The 14,104-nt window shown below is 39.5% G+C and overlaps 1 protein-coding gene across 2 annotated transcripts; it reads right to left on the bottom strand.

The window, feature by feature from the left end:
- Positions 1-3,349: 3,349 nt before the first annotated feature.
- UTP23 (UTP23 small subunit processome component) lies at positions 3,350-11,862 on the bottom strand. 2 transcript variants are annotated; one of them, XM_055287098.2, is made up of 4 exons: positions 11,498-11,793; positions 10,722-10,818; positions 7,632-7,806; positions 3,350-6,546 (listed from the first exon to the last, which is right to left on the bottom strand). In XM_055287098.2, the coding sequence occupies exons 1-4, from the start codon at positions 11,661-11,663 to the stop codon at positions 6,160-6,162; spliced, it is 825 nt and encodes a 274-aa protein (XP_055143073.1). In that variant the 5' UTR covers positions 11,664-11,793; the 3' UTR covers positions 3,350-6,159. The 2 variants fall into 2 exon arrangements, with proteins under 2 accessions (XP_055143073.1, XP_055143074.1); XM_055287099.2 differs by lacking the exon at positions 10,722-10,818 and having other exon boundaries at positions 11,498-11,862.
- Positions 11,863-14,104: the final 2,242 nt, after the last annotated feature.

The raw sequence follows: 14,104 nt of genomic DNA, 5'->3' as shown, positions 1-14,104 counted from the left end.
GCCTTCCAAAGTGCTGGGATTACAGGCGTGAGCCACCGTGCCTGGTCAAGTTTTTAAATCAAATATGTTATCTGCAAAAATTTTATTCCATTCTGGAGGTTGTCTTTTCACCTTCCCAAGTTTAAAGATAAACTTAGTGCTTAGACATGATTTTTTTCTGATACCTCCTTGCCTGTCTTGGTAATAGGACCTTATATTTTTCCTTTAGTAGACTATGCCTTATTCAATCTCAGTCTATCTAATTTAGGTAGAGGTGATCTCTTCCTCTAGCTCCAGAATAGACACAAGAAGCAAGGCTGGCCAAGCAAAATTCTTGTAGTCCATCAGGGTCTAGTTAAGAGAAAAAAACACAGCAGTAATGTAAACAGAGAACATTTAATATAAACACATATTAATTAGGTATAAAGTTATTAACCAGATAACTAAATAGGTAAAAAGTGAACTCTAAGGATTCTGGAGGTAGTAACTGGAGGAAGCAGTTTCTGTCCCTAAGTCAAGGGGGACAAAAGGAAAGGGTTAGAATTCTTAAAATTTAAAAGCTTGAAAAAGGATCCCTATGGAGCTGAAAGCTCTGAGAAGCTAGGCTTTAATCCACAGGTGCTGATGTCTCTCAGCTTAGTGGCAGGGCCAAGTACCCAGACAAATCTCAGAAGAGTGGGCTCCAGCCAACTAGTGCTGGTATCTGGTTCTCTGGTGGGAGGGAGGGGGGTTGAAGCAACACAGCAGGTTCTGCAAATGTTGCAAACTTGATCTGAAGCCTACTTGGATGAGAAATTGCTGCTGCTAGAAGGGAAGAAATGATATTCTCAAACGCTACAAGCAGTAAGCTCACAGGAAGCAACAGGAGGAATTCAGTCTTTTCCTCCCCCACTAACCTTCCAGATCCTGCCTCTAGAGCCCATTATTGGCAGAACCCAATAAAAAGTAGCTGTTACTGGAAAATTGTATGCTGCAGAGTTCCAGCTCCAGCATCACAATGTAGAATATAGAAAGGTGAGCTTGGAACTGGCACAACGCACCCCTTTGCCTACACTGCATCCATATGCACCCTTCTATACATATATTTAAATTTTCATACAACAATTAACAATCTGTTTTCTCTTTTTTTTTTTAAGAGATGGGGACTCACTCTGTCGCCCAGGTTGGAGTGTAGTGGTGTCATCATAGCTCACTGTAGCCTCCAACTCCTGGTTTCAAGAGAACCTCCTGCCTCAGCCTCCTGACTAGCTAGGACTACAGGTACACGCTACAGTGCCTGGCTAATTAAAAAAAAAAATGTAGAGACAGGGTTTTTGCCATGTTACCCAGGCTGGTCTCAAACTCCTGGCCTCAAGTGATCTTCCTGCCTCAGCCTCCCAAAGCACTAGGATTACAGGAGACAGCCACTGCACCTGGCCCTCCCTCTTTCACCTAAGATGGTGCAACTATTTTTCATACAAATAAATCATTGTATTGGGCCAGTGTGATGTTGTGTAGAACGTCAAGATGATCAAGATCTCTTCAGACTATATTATGGCTGAGAGCCTATGAGCCAACATATGCATGAAGCAAGACTGTGAAGGTGTACTATTGACCTTGTCAAGAAAAAACAAAGTTCTTTTCATTTATTTATTTATGTATTTTTTCCAGACGGAGTCTCACTCTTGTTGCCCAGGCTGGAGTGCAATGGCATGATCTCAGCTCACTGCAACCTCTGCCTCCTGGGTTCAAGCGATTCTCCTGCCTCAGCCTCCTTAGTAGCTGGGATTACAGGTTCCCGCCACCATGCTTGGCTGATTTTTGTTATTTTTAGTAGAGAGCAGGTTTCCCCATGTTGGCCAGGCTGGTCTTGAACTACTGACTTCATGATCCACCTGCCTCGGCCTCCCAAAATGCTGGGATTACAGGTGTGAGCTACTGCACTCAGCCGAAAAACAAAGTTCTTTTAGTGGTCCTAGCACATTGATAAAGAGCAGGGTATGGGGAAGGGGCCAGGTGGTGTGGGGGTGGGGGGGCAGTGCACATTTTTGTATCAGGTGTCAAGAGCTGTATTCATTGTTCCAGTGAAGACATTACATCTGAAAAAACTTCTGGAAATAAATCACGCCTGATTAACATTAAAATAATTCACAGTCATTGGTTTTAAGATCATCTACCTTCTGCAGAGGCCCAATAGATGCATTAGATGGAGATGTAATAGGAATAAACACTACTACCTCATTCTATCACTTGATGATAGTAGCGTTAATAATCTCTGCAATTCCTCCAATGATGTCCTATCTTTTGGTTTATTATACGGCAGAAAAGAGAAATTCCAACAGCTTCTACTTGACCCTTCCTATCCTAATGACCCTTAGTCCATAAATGAGAGCCAATATGGGGACATGACCAGCTACCAAGTATGTCTTTAACAACTATACATTCTGAACTGGGAATAAACAGGATGGGCTCAAGTACCTACTGAGCTCACCGGACTCAAATTTGACCTATAACTCAATTTTTCTGTCACTTCACCACCATAAACTCCCATTCTAAATGGTGGTCCAGTAGCATTTTGAGAGCCTAGCAATTAGCATCAATTCAGAACCAGAAATACTCCCAAAAGTCTGAGTATTTCTATTCCCCAATTCACAGTCCCTCTAGAAAGTGACCACAGGTCCCTTTGGGAAAGGGGACTTGAAGCACTGCTACAAGTATATACTGTAATTTTTATATACTGGATTCTTTCTCTGGAGAACCCAGCCTCCCCTTAAATTAAGGGGTTCTGGCCCTTGAACTGTTTTAGTCTGGAAATTGGATGAGTCATGACTCTCCCTTCTGGTAGACCTAACCTTATTTCATTTTCTTTTTGGTTTGTTTGTTTGTTGAGACAGGGTCTTGCTCTGTCACCCAGGCTGTAGTGCAGTGGCATGATCAAGACTCACTGCAGTGTCACCCTCCCAGGCTCAAGCGATCCTCCCACCTCACCCTCCCATGTAGTTAGGACCACAGGCACATGCCACCACACCTGGCAATTTTTCAATTATTTTTAGAGATGAGATCTCCCTATGTTGCCGAGGCTGGTCTCAAACTCCTGTGCTCAAGTAATCCTACCACCTTGGCCTACCAAAATGTTGGGATTACAGACATAAGCCACCACACTTGGCCTTCATTTTCATTCATTCAACAAATATGTATTGACACATTCTACTCAGTACAAATTCGTGTATTATACATTCTATATTCTTATATGGAATATATATTTTTATAGATTATATGGAATATATAGAATATATCCCTATATGGAATATATAGACTATATTCCTGTATGGAATATAGGTATAGGGATAGTATTCACAAAAAAAAAAACTGAAGTACAAGGAGATGAGACTTTTGTTAAAATATCTTTTAATTTTACTGGCAAAATACATCAATGACTAATATATTCCCGTATGGAATATATTCTTATATAGAACATATAGAATATGTATATATACATATGTGTATATATCTATATACATATATATATCTTGGTGATATAAAACTAATTGGGAATAATGTCATGTACAGAGATAGTAAGCAAACATTTTTAAAAACATTTTAAAGACTCCAAACTATTCATTTCTATCCACCTATAAAAAACTAGTAATTAAACCTGTCAAATCACAGCCATCTTGCTTTACCCAGATTCAGAAACATGAAATCCTTTTACCTTTGAAACTCTAGTTTCAAAGCTGTTCTAAAGTGACTTGGTTTTAATTTATATACTTGCAGGGATGAGAAGTAGCTGTAGGGCTACAAAAATGTAAAGAATACAGTATCATGCCCATACACAACTGCAAACACTTATTTTTAAGTGTTCGTAAAAGACAGTGGTCTTCAGAAACACCCCTTTTCAGACTGGAAAACTTTCAGAGTTCAAAAGTGCATGTATTACACTTTTATCCCCAACAGAGCTAGTAGCTACCCTCTAAAGCAGAGGTTAACATTTTCTTTTTCCAAACCACAGAATGGATTATGATCCCATGTGCATACTCCCATGGTTCCCTTCCCCAAGTTGTATGAAAAAATAAAGCAAATAATTATGAGGATTTTAGGGGTAGTGGTATAGGGATAGTATTCACACACACAAAAAACTGAAGTACAAGGATATGAGACTTTTGTTAAAATATCTTTTAAAGTAATTTTACTGGCAAAATACATAAATGACTAATCAGTTTTAAAATATTAAACATACTTTTTTTTTTGTGAGACAGGGTTTCACTCTCTCACCAGGCTGGAGTGCAGTGGCATGATCTCGGCTCACTGCAACCTCCGCCTCCCGGGTTCAAGCAATTCTCCTGCCTCAGCCTCCTGAGTAGCTGGGACTACAGGCACACACCACCACACCCAGCTAATTTTTATATTTTTGGTAGAGACAGGGTTTCACCACGTTGGCCAGGATGGTCTTGATCTCTTGATTTTGTGATCTGCCAGTCTTGGCCTCCCAAAGTGCTGGGATTACAGGTGTGAGAAACCACGCCCTGCCAAAATATTAAACTAATATATTGTAATTTTTAGTACTTCTATAATTACTGCTTCATAAAAGTGGATTTTTCCAGCTCTCCAGTTCAGATGCTATTAACAGGTAATCAGATAGCACTGATTAAGTAGAAATAGATTAAGAGTAATACCTAAAATTAATGTACTTTAGCATATTGAAATGAGTATCATCAGTGTATCTTTATCACTTTGTCTACACTTTATTAGGTGGCCTTAATGCTTGTCACTGACAAATGTTAACTTTCCTCACAAAACCTACAGTATTCACTTTTTTCCAGTATTTTTGCCTTATTAAAAATGTTTCTACCGTCAAGAATTTAAAACAGAATCATGACATTGCAATCCAAACACTACCTTGGCTTGCCAGATTAATCTACGTGTCACTCCTTGGTGTAAAGCTATAATTCCAATTTCCAGCAAAGAAGTATCTCTGAATTCAACTGAGAATGACATTTCTATGGGAATAAATGTGAACTCTCTCACATTTAACCATTAAGAATTTACTCATACCTCATCATAATAACCTAATGTTAGACTGAGAATCACTGCTCTAGGGTGGCTCCAGAAGCTGTCAATCAGGAACTACTGATAAGATTTCACTTGTCCAATTTTATACTTCCATCTTGCAGTACAAAAACATTTTAATTTTGGCCTGATAAATGACTAAAACAATTGCCGGGGGAATTGAGAGAGACAGGTTTCATTATTCAATTCCTAACTGAATTGACCCTCATTGATCCTCAGACTAATTTAGACACTTTTCAATAATATTCACAGTCAATCTCAAAGAGAATATTATTTCTGAATTCTTGCTATTGAAGTTAACATTTACTTCTAAAAGAAAATCATCATCCTTATTGGACAAGTGGAACTCAAACAAACAAAAAAACCCTAGTCATAATAATGAAAATACTGAGTTTCTGATGTACAAAGAGTGAAATATTCATATACTGGAAAAATGGTGCAGTATAAATGGGCAAAATTTCACTTTCTAGTAGGAAGTCAATAAATAATTGATGTATCAAAAAGTAGCAGTATAATCATACAATTTGGAAATATAAATTCTTCAACTACTAGAATTGAAAGAGGAAGTTTCTTCTGTCAATGTGAAAGAGGGACTGCCTCTTTTTTGTCACAAGCCTTTTAGAACTATAAGATTTTTTAAAACCGTCTGCATATAATGTTTGAAGGTGGGAATGGGACCAGAGAGGCGACAATTTTACCTGGAGAAACAACCTCCCGAAACCATTTAGTAAGTAAAGTGAATACCATCACACCTAAACCCATTCATTGTTTTTGTTTTTTTTTTATTTTTATTTTTTGAGACAGGTTCTCACTCTGTTGCCCAGGCTGGAGTGAAGTGACGCGAACTTGGCTCACTGCAATCTCTGCCTCCCAGGTTCAAGTGATTCTCATGCCTCAGCCTCCTGAGTAGCTGGAATTACAACTGTGCACCATCGTGCCCAGCTAATTTTTGTATTTTAGTAGAGATGGGGTTTTGCCATGCTGGCTAAACTGGTCACTGTTTTTATTTTATAATTAATTTTAGCTAAAGCACATGGGTTCATTTACAAAAATGTTTGGTCTTTTATTATAAATACTTCTAGTTGTAAAAAATTCATTTTCACATTTGAATGTCCTTAAAAGTATCCAAAGGATTCATTCTCCTTCTGCATTCTGCTTCTCAGAAAGTACCTTTGAGTTAGATCTGTTCCGAATTCTTTTTCTTTTTCTTTTCTTTTCAGAAGCAGATGATTGTGTGTCCGGTGCCTTTTTCTTTTTCTTCAAACAGCTAAGAGGGTTGGGACCACTTATTTTCTTGCGCTTTTTTCTTCTTCTCTGTTCAGGGTTTTTCACTAAACCCTGTTCCTCTTTGAGATGTTTGATACTTTCTTTCTCATGCACTGAGACAAGCTGACCTGACTCCACTGCTTTTACAAAGGCAATTGTTTTGGGGGAAGGTTTGTCCAAAACCATAGTGTTCTGAATAATAAACATGAGAGGAACTCCAGCCTTCCTTTTTACTTTCATAGACAAATTCTGATCCTATTTAAAAGAAAACATAATTATTTAGTTCAAATGTCAATTAAGGTACCTTAAATAGGTTTTCAAGAACTGTATTAAAAATCAAAGAGATAACAGATTTTATTTTTCAAATGAGTAAGCCTCACTTATTCATTTGAGTAATGGGGGTATATTTTATGATAAAGGAAGAAAAACATAAAAACGGAGCACAGTGTTAGTAGCAGCTGTGTGAACTGGATTTATCGATATTCTAGAGCCATAAATTACAAACTAATGCAAAGGTAAATGCGTTAGGTGGGTTTCTCCTGTTTCCACTCTAAGATATTCTTTGGAAAGGGTCAAGAATGCTTGAAGAGGTTAAAGGAAAAGAAACTGGGTAGTAATTAGCTACTCAGATTCTAAATTCGGCTCTGCCTCTGTGTAATTTTATAATTCTGATAATCAAATCTGTATGTATGTGAACTTATTATCACCCCCAAAAGTCTCTCTTCTCCTGCCTTCAAGAAGATGGGAATATTTTTCTTTAAAAGCCTGAAATATTTCATACTGTTGGTACAGTCTTAGGCAGTATGAACCATGACTTTGAGAAACAGTAGGAAATACAGGAACATGAAAAAACATTAACAGAATATAGGAACTTTGCTCTACTTATCCTCCCTTCAAGAACCCTACAACAAATCATCACATCTCATGTCAACAATTTCTCGTTTTAAAAAAAGAAACTTCTGCCAGTGTCCAGCATGATGGCAAACACCTGTAATCCCAGGTACTCAGGAGCTGAGGTGGAAGGATCACTTTAGCCCAGGGATTCGAGACGAGCCTAGGCAACATAGTGAGACCCTCAAGTCTCAAGAAACAAACAAAAAAAGCAAAACAAAGGAATCATGAAAAAAAAAACCAACCTTCCACTACTAAAAGAATATCAACATGCTTAAAGTTTTCCTCAAATTCTCAAATGACAATTGCTTTTACTGACTGTAAATTAACTTAGAAGCCTGTATTTTTAAAAGTCTAATCATTCTAACTTTTTTCTGATTATAAATAGCTCCATATGAAGTATAAATAGAAATGGTTAAAACTGCCTGTGGTTTTAAAAGTAGTATCACCTGTGTTGCCACAAAATAATGATGAGGATTTCCCTCTTCAACCATGGAAAGCAGACATTGTGATCCGCTCACTGCATTCTTGAAATGAGGACAATTTCGAACTTGGCATTTTTGTGCAATCAGTTTTGCCCCATATAAGTCCTTTCCCAATGTTTCTAGCTCTTTTAACACACATCTGAAAAGAAAAATTATAGCAGATACATTTCAGTTGTTTACATAAAGTGTAAAAAACAATAGTCAATTTTTTCTTAAAATAAAACTATGCCGTTACAATCTAAATTTGTCATCTGGTAACCATATACTTTAAAAGATGACTTGAAAAATGCATTTACCAAGTAGGAAGAACAACAGTTAAAATTTACTGAGCACCTACTATGTTCCATGCAGCATGCAAATTGCTCTTTACATAAATTCTTGCTTAATCTCAAAATAACCCTATGAAGTTAGGTTGCTTACCTTGAAATTATCCTTATTTTAGAGCACCCCATTGTGAGATTTCAAGAAACATGCCAAAGTTCAAGTAACTAGTAAGTGGTACCGAGACTTGTAGTTTGACAACAGCATCCTTGTCCCAACCATAGCATAGTAAGCTTCTGCTTCAAGTACAAATTGGTACACTTTCAAAATATTTTCAATTCAGAACAGTAAAAGTTCTCACGTCATCAAGTTGTTTTTAAAAAAACATGAAGTTATAAGAGTTCCTCGACCCTAGCCAGCCTTTGCCAGATTCTTTCTTGCCTCATATCCTTTATCATCTTTCTGTTTTAAGAAGATTTTGCTTGCTTTAGTCATTAGACTTGACCTCTATTTTGAGTACTGCCAGCCTGTGGATATCCTGCCATCAACTCTTCAAATTCACCATGTCTAAGATCAAACCACTTTCCTGCATCCAAATTTATCCTCCAAGACTTGCTATCTCTTTGAAATTATTATTTTCCCAGACACCCTAGATAGAAATCAGAAATCACATTTGACCTTCCTACCCTTCTTCACCCATACTCCTACGCCATCAGCTGCTCGACCTATCTATCTCAGTAACGTAACGTTTCTTTGGAGAACCCTTGGGTTCCTGCCTTTCCTCTCCCAGGTTTAGGCTCCCCTTACTTCTTGATTGAACAACCGCAAAACAGATTTCATGCCTCTGCTCTCTTGTTTCTCCAGTTTACCCTTCACATCACTGCAGTTATCTTTTCTAAAATAAAACCCAGGCCTGATAATATTCTGCTGTTCTACTTCATCAATTAACTCCACCTATCTTCAAACCTGAATATGAGTAAACTCTGTAGAGACCTAACTACTAGTGGCCAAGAAATATATTCCACTGAAAAACGAATGATCTGATTTCTTAAAAACATAAATTGCAAAATTTAAAGGGAGGGGAAACTGTTAAAATTTTTAAAAACTGCCTGGCATGGTGGCTCATGCCTGTAATCCCCATGCTTTGGGGGGCCGAGGTGGGTGGATCACCTGTGGTCAGGAGTTCAAGACGAGCCTGGTCAACATGGTGAAACCTTGTCTCTGCTAAAAAATACAAAAATTAGTAGGACGTGGTGTCACACATCTGTAATCTCAGCTACTTGGGAGGCTGATGCAGGGAAATCACTTGAACCCGGGAGGCGGAGGCTGCAGTGAGCCATGATCGCACCACTGCACTCCAGCCTGGGCAATAAAGTGAGACTCCATCTCAAAAATAAATTTTTAAAAAAAACGTAAGTGACATATAAATCAAATGTAATATATGTATTTAGTTTGAATCCTGATTTTTAAAAGGCTTCTTTATCTTTTCAAGATACATGCCAAAGAATTGATAGAATAATATCCTCTAAAGTAACCCATCAGTAAGGAGAGGTAAGGGATTCGACAAGATTGGCCATGTTAGTAACTGCAAAAGCTGGAGAGAGGTTTCATTATATTATTCTACTTTTGAGTTGTCTGAAAAATTCCAGAGTTAAAATAAATTTGTTAGAAAAATTGCTGTAGAATATAATCTTATGTGGCACTTTTCAACCTTTTTAATATCATAGCACTATATTTAAAATGTTAATATTTCTATGGCACACAGGAGTATATGGACAAATTGCTTGTAGACAAAAGCAATCAATTCAGGGGTAAAGACTACTGAAGGATTTGTCAGACAGCCCTAAAGACTAAGGGGATCAAAACTTTGGGGGCAGCCAGGCGTGGTGGCTCACACCTGTAATCCCAGCACTTTGGGAGGCCGAGGTGGGCGGATCACCTGAGGTCAGGAGTTTGAGTCCAGCCTGATCCACATGGAGAAACCCCATCTCTACTAAAAATACAAAATTAGCCGGACTTGGTGGCGCATGCCTGTAATCCCAGCTACTTGGGAAGGCTGAGGCAGGAGAATCGCTTGAACCTGGGAGGTGGAGGTTGCGGTGAGACGAGATCGTGCCATTGCACTCCAGCCTGGGCAAGAGCAAAACTCTGCCTCAAAAATAAAATAAAATAAAATAAACCAACTTTGGGGGTATCTGTAACCCAGCCGAGACAGTGCTTGAGAAATTCTGAACAAATACAGAAAGCTGTTCATTAAGTAGTGGTATGTGAGGAAAAGGAGACTATTAACACAGTATACACAGAAAAAGCCCATACTTTGTTATGGCTGTAGTTAGAGATGGGGGTTTCCTTATGTTGCTCAGGCTCACCTCAAACTCCTAGACTCAGGCAACCCTCCTGTCTCAGCCTCCTGTGTAGCTGGGATTACAAGTGTGAGCCACCTTGCCTGGCTTAAAAGTCCATTCTTGTGCTTGTGTGAGTGTGTATAAAGAACTGGATGGATGACACTGCACATGTTAACAGTGATTATTCGTGAGTAGTGGTATTATGAGTCATTTTAATTTTCTTTTTTTGCTTTTTTAAAAGTAAATATTCTACAGTGAAAAAACTACTAAATTTGCCTTCTTCCTAGTTTCACTCCCAAATATATTCTGTGCTGCAACCTCTTTCCCAGGCGTTTCATAACTCCATTCTGTGTGAAGAGTTCTCCACAACAAGAAGTGTCATTCTTTTCTGTCATTCAAAATAGTTCTTCCCCTCAGAATTGAACAAGTCAATGGGCTCAAATGTTACCTGAAATTTGTCACAATTCTCTCCTCTCTCCTCTTCATCCTGACAAGCTTCCATCCTAAGTGTTCCCCCATTTCAACGAAGTGGGGAAACATCAGACCTAGAGTGAAAACACACACTGCAGACTGACTTATGCACTTGACTGGCCATGAGGGAGCAGTGTGTGGCATATAGGGGGTACTTAATAAAGCGAGTTGAATAAACAAATGTCCTTGGGCAGATTCCTTAATCTCAAGTACTGACTTTTTGCCGTGGACATCAAAGATGGTAACTCATAGGTTCACTGTGAGGCTTGAAGAATTTTGGTTTAAACTAAGAAAAGCTATGCGAATGACAGACAGCAACCATTTGAAGACGGCACACTTTAGATACCGAAAAATGCTCTAGTACACTATACTCGTTTGAGCTTACAGCAATCTTCTAAGCATTTATCATCTTTATTTTACAAATGAGGAATCCGAGGCTCAGAGAAGCTAAATAACTTGACCGAAATCACAGAGCTGGTAGAACTGGGATCAAGATTCGAAGTCACATCACCCTGCTATAATGTGCTCTCATTCGCCAGGCTAACGACACGTGATATTCACAGGGCACTGTCCAATCTGCCTCTATTATAGGTATTCGCCTGACCACCTTCACCTCTCCACTTAACTGTCAACTCCACGTGGGCGGGGCGTTTTGCACATCCTGAGCTCGCAATGAAGGTCTGTGAGCAATGGCCTCGCCTCTACAACACCCGACGGACCCTCTGTGCCTCCTCCCCAGCCCTCCGGGCCCACCTTGTGGTGCACAGCTGCGTCTCCCCCATGAGGTAGCGGGGCAGCTGCTCCCGCAGCTGGATGCGGCCCCGCAGCGCCGCCTGACAGAAGGTGCCGTCCAGCAGGATCTGGTACGGCTCGCGGACTCCGAAGTTGTTGCGGAAGAAGCCAAGATGCTTCTTGGCATGTTTCTGCCTTGTGATCTTCATGCCTGGCTTACCGGGACCAAGGCCACCGGACGAGGAAGCATCAGTAAACGCCTCACGCACGCCCCAGTACCCTCAATGCCAGTTTCACCCGGAAATGAAGTGCCTTTGGCCCCGGAAGCAAACGCCCCTGTCTTCCGGGCCTGCCCATTGGTTTACGTCATGTCCATACTAGCGCGCACTTCCACCGCGGTGCCCGCGCTTAAAGGGGCGGTCCCTTAGGGCGGAACTTGTGCGTACGCGGGAAAACCGCTGGGGTGCGCGATTCCGCACTGGGGCGCACATGCGCAGTCTGGGGCCACGGTAAAAGAAAATTACGGGAATACATTTAGCGTGTTACTTACGTTTCAGAGGCAGGTAGCAAGAGCTTCTCTGAAAGACTGGCAGTATAGTAGTAGTCAGTGATAATATTGAGACTTAATATGTTCCAGACACTGTCCTAAGTGATTTACCTTACATTATTCCCCTGAATGTTTGTAATTCCCAAGTGAAAGAAGGAAATGATATATTGGATAGCTATGAGTGGGGAGGTTTGTACTGGCCGCTTTCCCATAAAGAAATTAAGCACGTTCACGAAGGGCACGTAGTTTGTTAGTGTCTGGAACCCAGTTTTCGTGCCTGAAGTTCAAATGTTCTTGCTACACCACCATAGAAACTAACGTCACTCAGGAACCATTTGTCAGGGCAAAGGGTGCCACACCATTTTGCATTTCCTCCTGCCTTAGGACCATCCTAAATCACTCGCACGGAGTGTTTTGGAACAACTCTCAAGAGCTTCGTTTGCCTAGAGTCAGAATTCCTAACCTTTGAGTCCTGGTTCTGCCACAGACCCAAGACGTTTGATCTTGGGCAACTCCCCAAGAAAGCTGGGTTCAACTTCCTCACTGTCAAACTGGTTGTAGGTCTAGATAAGTTTCAAGTACTCTTTTTATGTCCATAGTCTCTGACATAGGAAGATTACATACTGGGCCAATAACAGGAAGGCACAAAGCTGACTGAAGGTTTAAAAATTACTTGGTCAATTTGATTAATGAGGAGAATGAATCAGAAAATTTCAAGTTCTCCCGTGGCTAACTGTCGAGTATCCACTTCAAGGCAAAATAATCAAAGAATGGGGAGTATGGAATTTTGCATTTTTGTCCTGGCCTGGAATCTCTCCCAGATCTAGTTTTGGCTAAAGATTGAAAGAACCAGCACAGAAAATGATTTACAACGTGATTGAATGCATTGTTTGCATTTGGGGTTTTATTTCAATATATGGGTTTATGAAATTGGAATAAGATCTATAATGTTAGCCCTGACCTGAGTCCCAGCACATCACTTAGATGGTTGCTTTCATTTAAACTTAAAATGAATTTAGGAATTGGAAGCCATGAAAACTTTTGCAGGGTTGGATTCATGGTCTTTGAGTGTAATTGCTCAGTACTTTTCAATTTGAATCCTCTTTTTATCCCTGTATGCCAACTCTCTACTCCAACTATGCGCCCACCACAGACAGAGAAACGAGATACCACCCGAGTCTTGTAAAACAGTTAAAAAATTTTTTCTTAAATAGCCTCAGATTTATCTACCAGCTCCTTGGCGCCTTTTCAGTACTAAGAAAAATGTGGTGCGGCGCTAGGGATTTTAGTCTTATCTTAGTTTTTGTTGTTGTTTTTTAATTTACCAAACTACAGCACATTTTTTTTCCCTAAGCTCTATGTATATGACAGTGCCAGTTTCCACCCTATCTTCATTATGAAAACATGAAGATGATCTATAATGGTGATTATCGAGTTTAAAACAAAGTTTTCGGCCGGGCATGGTGGCTCATGCTTGTAATACCATAACTTCGGGAGCCCGAGGCAGGAGGATCACCTGTCTCTACTAAATTAAAAAAAGACAAAAAGAGAAAAAAATAGAGTTTTCTATTACAGCAGTGTTTCTCAAAACATCATCTTGGGATATGCAGAAAAGCTCTTAGTGTGCTTGTTTAAAATGCCCATTTCTGATTCAGAGTAAATATTGAGGGAGAGGGGTACTATTCACAGAGGAAGTGGCATTTATTACAATCTCCCCAAGTCATTATTATGCTCATTAGTGTTCCTGAAGGACTTTGTTTGTAATAAAACATCGTTTATCCAGTAAGATATTTTTATTAATTGGTCCACTTAATACACTTTTGTTTAGATGCCAAATGATCTGTAATGGAAAATCAATATTTAGCCACAACCAAGGCAGAAGCCAAATACTGCCATTATTGAATGAACTACTTGGATATAAATTTAAATCTGAAATTTTATTTTGAAAATTATGTCATTATTATAATAGTTAATATTCATTGAAATTTTTTTGACCTTATACTGAAGGAACAATAATTCATAACAGCATTGCTAGTTTTTAGCCTTTTTCTCAGGTCAGTCCACTGGACATTTTCCACGCC

Source organism: Symphalangus syndactylus, chromosome 7 (genome assembly GCF_028878055.3).
Source record: "Symphalangus syndactylus isolate Jambi chromosome 7, NHGRI_mSymSyn1-v2.1_pri, whole genome shotgun sequence".
Taxonomy (NCBI): Eukaryota; Metazoa; Chordata; class Mammalia; order Primates; family Hylobatidae; genus Symphalangus; species Symphalangus syndactylus.
Note: the sequence above shows the minus strand (reverse complement) of the source record. Positions and strands in the feature narration are given on the sequence as shown.